Raw genomic sequence first — 8,735 nt, forward strand, 5'->3', positions numbered from 1 at the left:
CCATTTAAGGATTACATGGTTGAATGGACTCCATTTAGTGTCTCCATTAAAGATGCCATTACATGCCCAAAAGGCAACTTGTTTAATAAAGGCAACTTTCACTATTTACAGCGATATATTTATATTAGAAGACAACAATTTAAGCTCAACCATAATAGATTAGTCATGATAATTTAATATTAAACTCGTCGTTGTGCTTAAAATCTTGAATATATAAATGAAGAAGAGGAAGAATATCATTAAATATCGAAGTGTGAAGATATTTTCATAACTTACAAGTTACAATCATCAAACTTTTTGATCTATGCAAACAACAACCTTATTTTATGTTCCAGTTTAAACGGTAAAAGCCCAAAGAAAGTTCCAAACGCCACCTGAACTTAACCCACCGACTAATCAGAACCATCACCACCACTTGCTTAAATAGTCCAACAGGGCACATTCTGATAAGACATCCCATCCAACTCTTAGCACTCTTTTGATATATATAAATTATATAATGTTAATGATTTCTAAAGTGGCATCTTCAATTATTATAAATACGTGAAATTCAAGTTAGATCTAAGATTGTGAACAAATAAAACACAGCAACACAAATTCAAGATTTGAAATTTTGGATTTTGTCTTAGTTGTTGTATTTTACAATGTTGAAAAGAATATTATGCAAAGATATAAACATGAGGATTAAAAATAATAATTACAAACATGAGTTAGGCTAATTGGTAAGATTAGTGTTTTCGTTCATGTGCGTAAGTACTCGTTTGAGTGGTTCAGGATTATCTTAAGCTAACAAAAAGAAGGTCTTGCCTTAATAATTTAAATAATATTTCGACTAATTCCTTTCTTTCCTAACATTCTATTATATAGTATGAGAACATGCTACCAAGGTCATTCTAGCGTACGGGTGGTCAAACTAACAAAATCGTTGGCGTGCTCAGTTTGTTCTACTCACACTATGTACATTATCACATATATCTTGTCGTGATATGAATTATTAGGCAGTAACGTTCAATATATCGTTAACTACGTGTTAGAATTAAATGGCCTCATTTGTTATGCATGCGCATCATGCTCACATTCTAATAACCTTTACTTAGAATTATCTTGTGAAAAACTAAAAAAAAGTAGTGTTATATTTATTATCTATTAGTATTATCTTTTTAATAAAAATAAGACCCGACAACTCATGCTAATCTCATTTAAAAAAAAAAAAAAACCAAATGAATTACAAAAATTTATATTTTTTGTATTATTGAAAAATTGAAAAGACAGTAATACGTTGTAATCCCGTAATATGTGTGGAACTTGTCCCTTGTTATTATTCCTAATATTCCTCTCACAAACCCAAATGGCGACACACGTGCGAGGTCCGACAACAGTCCTCCACATGCTTGAACCTTCCATTTTCCAACCTCTCGCCCCACCACTCTGAAACGCCAACAGAGAGAGAAAGAAGAGAGAGAAAGAGGAGGGAGAAAGAATAGAGAGAGAGTAAAAAGCAAAAAAGAAGAACAAAAAAAAGAGAATGACTAGTCTCTGTCTCTGTATCTCTCTCACATATTCAACAGATCCCACCCAAAAAGCAAAAGACCGCTCTCTCTGCTTCTCTCTCTACCCCTTCAGCAGTTTCTCTCTCTAGAATGGACGAGACTGCATCTTCTTCATCCTTATCTCTTTGATCTCTCCTCCTCACCAAACCCAATGAATCCCTCCTCCACCGCTTCCATCTGAGAGGCATTTTATATTTATTTTCCAATTTATTTGTTTTTTTCTTTCAAAGTATGAGCATTTTTTGGATTTTTCTGTGAAGCCCTGTGAGTCATCTTCTTCTTTCTCAATAGGTAAACTTTCTCTCACACCCTCTTACCATCCCACCTCCGCCGACATTGTTAACGGTTTTCTGGTGCTTTTTGTTTGTGCTCTCACTTCTTTATATTTTTCTGGTTTCTCCATCTGTTTGCTCTGTTTTACTTTCTGGGAAATCTGAGGAAAATAAAAGAGAAAAAAAAAATTGGAAACTGCAAAATTTAAGTTCGTAAAGTTCCTGATAGGAAAGTAATGTTCTGGATTTAGTCACAAATATTTTTGCTTTTCTGGGTTCGCAGAAAAGCGAAATCATTTTGGTACACACCATGTTTTGTTTTTCACTTTTCCACATTTTCTCGGCAGCCAAACACATTATATGAAAAGCTCCTTCAATTCTCTCACTGTTCTGTTTGTGTTTTGTGACTTTGGGTTGTTGTGGTTTCAGATCTGAAGCCTGGATTTTTCTCCGCTGCTACGAAAGGTTACTCTCTAAACCCCAATTTAAAGATCTAAGATTCTCTAATCTAGTGTTAATTAATTAAATAAATAATTAATCAATGCTTTCAGATGTGTATGCGTTTTGTTTGCCTAGGTTTTTGGTTCTGAGATCTTAACATGGTAATTTGTAGTATTTTATTTGTTTGGTTTAGATAATGCGGTTGCTGTTATGGATATTCCTTGAATTTGGGTGGCTTTTGCTTGACTAGGCTTTTGGTTTTCCTTGTACCTAACGACTACTTAATTTTGTTTTTCCGATGTTTTAGGTTTCTGGGAACATTTGAATTAATTCAAAACTAGTTCCTTAACCTTATTTAATCCAACCGTTCAACTTCAACTTCTTCATTTTTACCGTCTGGGTATCTCCGGTTTCGAACCCGAAAGATGCAGAGACCTCCATCGGAAGACTTTGCTTTGAAGGAGACCAAACCCCACCTCGGTGGGGGGAGGATCTCCGGTGACAAGCTCACGAGCACGTATGATCTCGTTGAGCAGATGCAGTACCTATATGTCCGGGTTGTTAAGGCGAAGGACTTGCCCGCGAAAGATGTTACCGGTAGCTGTGACCCTTATGTGGAAGTTAGGCTTGGGAATTACAAGGGCGCTACTCGACATTTTGAGAAGAAGTCGAATCCGGAGTGGAACCAGGTTTTTGCATTTTCGAAAGATCGTATTCAGGCTACCGTTCTTGAGGTCGTTGTGAAGGACAAGGATGTTGTGAAGGACGATTTGATAGGCCGAGTTTCTTTTGACCTGAATGAGGTTCCAAAACGCGTTCCTCCTGACAGTCCTCTGGCACCACAGTGGTATAGATTGGAAGATCATAAGGCGAACAAGGCTAGGGGAGAGCTGATGTTGGCTGTATGGATGGGCACCCAAGCCGATGAAGCTTTTCCCGAAGCATGGCATTCCGATGCTGCCACAATTAGCGGAGCTGACAGTCTTTCAAATATCCGATCAAAGGTGTATCTCTCTCCTAAGCTTTGGTATTTGAGGGTTAATGTGATTGAAGCTCAGGATTTGATACCAAGTGATAAGGGTAGGTATCCTGAAGTTTATGTGAAGGCCATCTTGGGAAATCAAGCTTTGAGGACTAGGATTTCTCCAAGCAGAAGCCTAAATCCCATGTGGAACGAAGATCTAATGTTTGTAGCATCAGAACCTTTTGAGGAGCCCTTGATTTTGAGTGTGGAGGACAGAATTGCATCTAACAAGGATGAAGTTCTGGGGAGATGTGCTATTCCTCTGCAGTATGTGCACCGACGGTATGATCATAAACCTGTGAACACTAGCTGGCACAATCTTGAGAAGCATGTTATCATAGAAGGGGAAAAGAAGAAGGAAATCAAGTTTGCAAGCAGGATTCATATGAGGATCTGTCTGGAAGGTGGTTACCATGTCCTCGATGAATCAACACACTATAGTAGCGATCTTCGACCGACAGCAAAACCGTTGTGGAAGTCCAGCATTGGGGTCCTTGAAGTGGGAATTCTGAATGCTCAGGGGTTGATGCCAATGAAGACCAAGGACGGGAAAGGTACAACAGATGCTTATTGTGTGGCGAAATACGGGCAGAAATGGGTTCGAACAAGAACCATTATTGATAGCTTTACTCCCAAGTGGAATGAGCAGTACACCTGGGAAGTCTATGATCCTTGTACTGTCATAACAATTGGGGTATTTGATAACTGTCATCTGCATGGGGGAGAAAAGGCCGGAGGGGCCAGGGATGCAAGAATTGGGAAGGTAAGGATTCGTCTCTCCACCCTTGAGACTGATCGGGTTTACACACACTCGTACCCCCTTTTGGTTCTGCACCCAAATGGTGTAAAGAAGATGGGTGAAATTCATATGGCCGTGAGGTTCACTTGCTCTTCCCTGCTTAACATGATGCACATGTACTCACAACCACTGCTGCCAAAAATGCACTATATTCATCCATTAACTGTAAGTCAGCTTGATAGCTTGAGGCACCAGGCTACTCAGATTGTATCAGTGAGGCTGAGTCGTGCTGAACCTCCATTGAGGAATGAAGTGGTTGAGTACATGCTGGATGTGGGCTCCCACATGTGGAGTATGAGAAGAAGCAAAGCTAACTTCTTCAGGATTATGAATGTTTTGGGTGGGATAATTGCTGTTGGAAAATGGTTTGACCAGATCTGCAATTGGAAAAACCCCATTACTACCGTACTCATTCACATCTTGTTTATTATACTGGTCATGTACCCGGAGCTGATATTGCCTACAATTTTCCTCTACCTCTTCTTGATTGGAGTTTGGTATTACAGATGGAGGCCAAGGCACCCTCCTCACATGGACACTCGTCTGTCTCACGCAGATTCTGCACATCCTGATGAACTTGATGAAGAGTTTGATACATTCCCTACTTCACGGCCTTCCGAGATAGTGAGGATGCGATATGATAGGTTGAGGAGTATTGCAGGGAGAATTCAGACAGTGGTTGGTGACTTGGCTACTCAAGGGGAGAGGCTGCAATCTTTACTGAGCTGGAGAGATCCAAGAGCCACCGCTTTGTTCGTGCTTTTCTGTCTGATTGCAGCGATTGTCTTGTATGTTACACCGTTCCAGGTTGTGGCTCTTCTTACTGGATTTTATGTGCTGAGACACCCCAGATTCCGTCACAAGCTTCCCTCAGTGCCGCTGAATTTCTTCAGGAGGTTGCCGGCTAGAACTGACTGTATGCTGTGAGGAGGACCGTTATATTTATTTTGAGTTGCCTTTGAGTGGCAGGGCATTCTACTTTGCGCTATATTGTGTTTAGTTACTCAAGAAGATGCAGTACCTCATTGAGCTGTTTCGTGTTGAATGCTCAGCCGCAACGAGGAGCATCGAGAGCGCGACGCTTCTGGTATGATGTATTTAGACCTCGTCTTGAAGGTGACTAGTTTTCCGCTAAAAACTTTTATCTAAGGTGACTAGTTTATGTCCATTTGTAATTTTGTAGGCTGTGATTGGAATGTTGAACCATTTTGTGCTTAATTACTTTCTTCAGTATTTTTGAACTCACGTTTTGTTAGGTCCATCAGGTTGAACATCTGTTTCGGTGTCTTTTCGGGGTTTTGGTGTGGCGATTTGGTTTATGTCTTTTTCGTACACAATGACCTGTGGGAAAGAATAATAGTGTTGAGATTTGATGCGTAATGTTTAAGAGTAGGTTATGAAAGAACATTGCTTGACTCCTTATCACGAACGAAATCATTCTATTCAAAGCGCAAAAAGAAACGGTTGTGAACGTGTCGAAGTGTGATTTGCTTTGTCAGCAAGGAGGAATGACCCGTACGAGTAAATAAGTCGAATATTTTCTATTATTTCCAGACGAATGCAGGCTACCTACCCTGTGAATTTATTATTATTAAGAGGATAGAGTTTGAAATCATTATAATTATTTAATATAAGGGAATTTTAAACACGCGGCGATAGGTGAAAATTTAGCACATTATCCACTAGAATTTTGTACCTGCATGACAGCGATATAATATTATGTATAATGCATGCGTACATTATATAGCATAACCAAGTTATTAAATGCATGTGACGATGTCGTGTTTGGATAGCGACTCAAATGATTAAGCAAAAACAGGGACACTTGATTTTATGACCTATTTAATTCGAGTTAAGTCTATTTTAGTTGGGTAGAAAATTCAAGTTATGGGGACAGACAAAGATTGCTCATGCAGTTTAATCTTATTTTTCATCTTCTTAATACTTGTTTCAAGAATCATGTCGGTTGGTTGGGTGGTGTGTTAGTTTTCTACTTTTACAAATAAACAGATTCATCGTTATATGTCGTCTCGGTCAAATAATACATACATGACAATGTATTATTAGATGAAAACGTATCGGTAACGATGGTTTCATTCTACGTAAGTTGTTAATCTGCTTTTGATTTTGAGTTCCTCTTCTCTTAAATTAGAGTGCTTCATAATATAATAAAAGAACAAAGACTGAATTAAAATTCTGCAATGATCAAGAAATCCAACATGCACTTTCACTCCCCCATGCGAGCATAAAATTATGGAGGGTTTGAAGTTGAATAATTGTAGAGTAAAAGTTACCTTAAAATGAATGGGCATTGATTCTTGGAACTCTCTGGCTGTTTGTTTCTGAGTTCTAGGTAGGTTGGCGTACCTGTCTTATTTATTTTATTTTATTTTTTTAATTTTTTAATTCTTACAACTTTTCTATGTCTTGTTTTATTTGTTTTATAATTTTTAGAAGATGTTATAAAACTTTAAAGGACAATGATTTCCAATTATTTTCGCATATTATACATTATATTTTATTTTAGCTATTAGATTGAATGAAAAACGATATGTGGCGAGTATGTGTTAATCATTTTCCAACTTAGAACCTAATTTAGTTTCTTATCATTTGTTTTGGTCGATCTTATTAGTTTTCTTATCAAGAAATAGATGTCACCCGCTCATCGAGGAGACGAAGCAGACATCCCTCCCAGATCTTCAATGGCAAAAGTACCCCCACACTTTTTACCCCTGTCCGTCGGATCTGTAATCTTAACAGTAAAAAAAGTCATTTAGGAGTCTGTGTGGGCCGTTTGAGTGTAGGCCTGATCCAAGCCAGAGGCCACATTGGACCAAAAAGCAGCAACCCAAACCAGAATGGCAAAACGGTAAATAAATCCAAATCAACACTTTTTTAAGAATGGCAAAATGGTAAATAAATCAAAATCAATCCAATTTCACTGTAGCTTATGAATAGTACTAGTTTCTCCCCAACTGTAGACTAAAGTAATGATAAACTTGGATTGGACTTCCAAAATAATTTTTATATAACAATATTTTACATTATGGTATGAGGGTATTTGACGCAAATTACATAATGGACCTAACACAATAATGTGATATCAAATTCATCAGTTAGGGGGCTCAAATCTAATAGTAGACCGTATCATTAGTGACATTCTTTTTCTTTGATAAAAACGGCACACTAATCTAACCTAATACGAATTGTTGGAGAAAAATTCAAATTTGGATGCATGAAAAAAAACATATATGCTCTAGTTAATGTGACTATATTCACATCAGTGACCTCTTTCTCATTCTCTCTTTAATTTCCTTCTTGGACACTCTACATTGCCTATGCACTCATGTACAACACCAAACACATTCATTCTTACCCTAAAAAACACTCATTCTTTTTTCTAGTGAGAGACATTTGAGTTGGGTAGGTGGTTAGCTATTTGCGCATGTAAGTAGGTAAAGTATATGGGCACATAAAGGTTATGGCCCTGAATATTAAGGTTTGAATAATGTTAGGAAAATCAAATTTGTAAACTAAATGATGTGTCATCAATAAAAAATAAGTTAATCAATATTTAAGTATAATTCAATTATCAACATCCACATAGTTTAGTTTACAAAATTTAATTTCTTTAGCATTATCCGGTTTGGAAACCCTTACACTATGTTTGGATGAAGAAATTTAAGATTACTACGGAATTTTAAAATGACGGAAATTGAAATGAAGGGATTTTATTTTCTAGAATTGTGAATTTTGTTGTTTGGTTAACTTAAAAGAACAATGGAATTGAAAACGGAATTTGTTAATTTTAAACTCCCAATCATAGAAATTGGGAAATGACACTTATTTACATGGAATTTAAACTTGGAAATTGGAGGCCCCAAATTCCAAGTTTTTTTTCCACGCGGAAATTCTAAATTTCTATGTTATAAATCCAAACAAGGGAATTGGTGCATGTCAATTTATAAATTCTGAGTTTTATCCAAATTCCAAGTTTATTTCCCTCATCAAAACAGACTATTAAGGTTTTGGCACCTTAGTTTGAGATAAGTTCTTGAGTCTTTTTAAATATAAAAATAAGGATGTCATATATCACTAGATAACTTATCATAAAAGAAGATCTTTGTATATTCACTTCCACCAAAAAATTGACAGTATTGGTTGTTTTTTTTTTCCAGGTGAAATAATATTACGAAGAAGATATTGCTCTTACCATATATCCGACTAGAAATCTTGTTACCTATTCAAAATGTTACCTTGGAAATATTTAAATATTGATGTGCTCTCGTGGCTTTGGGAGTGTTTTGTTATTCACATATCACTTTTTACCTTTTACACGCTCTTCTTAATTTATAATCGTCGGATTGAATTAATTGAAAATGATCAAAAGACAAAAATTCACAAAAAAGTATATAAAAGGTTAAAATGAATGTGTAGATAACACTACCTTTTTTTTTTTCTAAAATGAAAACAACTAATATTACAACGCATATCCACGCATAGGATGAGCGGTATCATCCGTCCCATTGATAATGTGATCAATAGAATTATGATTTAACTATATTTGTTCTAAAAATAAAAATAAAAGACAATTTTTTTATTTAAAACAAAAAAAGTATCAGTGCAATGCATTCACTAATGCAACGATG

The 8,735-nt window shown here is 36.7% G+C and overlaps 1 protein-coding gene across 1 annotated transcript; it reads left to right on the plus strand.

Annotated features, from left to right (window-relative positions):
- The first annotated feature begins 1,412 nt into the window (after positions 1-1,412).
- LOC103424322 (FT-interacting protein 3-like) lies at positions 1,413-5,327 on the plus strand. Its single transcript, XM_008362413.4, has 3 exons — positions 1,413-1,841; positions 2,252-2,287; positions 2,571-5,327. The coding sequence occupies exon 3, from the start codon at positions 2,689-2,691 to the stop codon at positions 5,011-5,013; it is 2,325 nt and encodes a 774-aa protein (XP_008360635.3). The 5' UTR covers positions 1,413-1,841; positions 2,252-2,287; positions 2,571-2,688; the 3' UTR covers positions 5,014-5,327.
- Positions 5,328-8,735: the final 3,408 nt, after the last annotated feature.

The sequence above is a fragment of the Malus domestica genome, chromosome 14 (assembly GCF_042453785.1).
Source record: "Malus domestica chromosome 14, GDT2T_hap1".
Lineage (NCBI taxonomy): Eukaryota > Viridiplantae > Streptophyta > Magnoliopsida > Rosales > Rosaceae > Malus > Malus domestica.

Excerpts from the sequence above, each read along its gene's own strand:
- LOC103424322 (XM_008362413.4), top strand. The coding sequence starts at position 2,689 with ATGCAGAGACCTCCATCGGAAGACTTTGCTTTGAAGGAGACCAAACCC.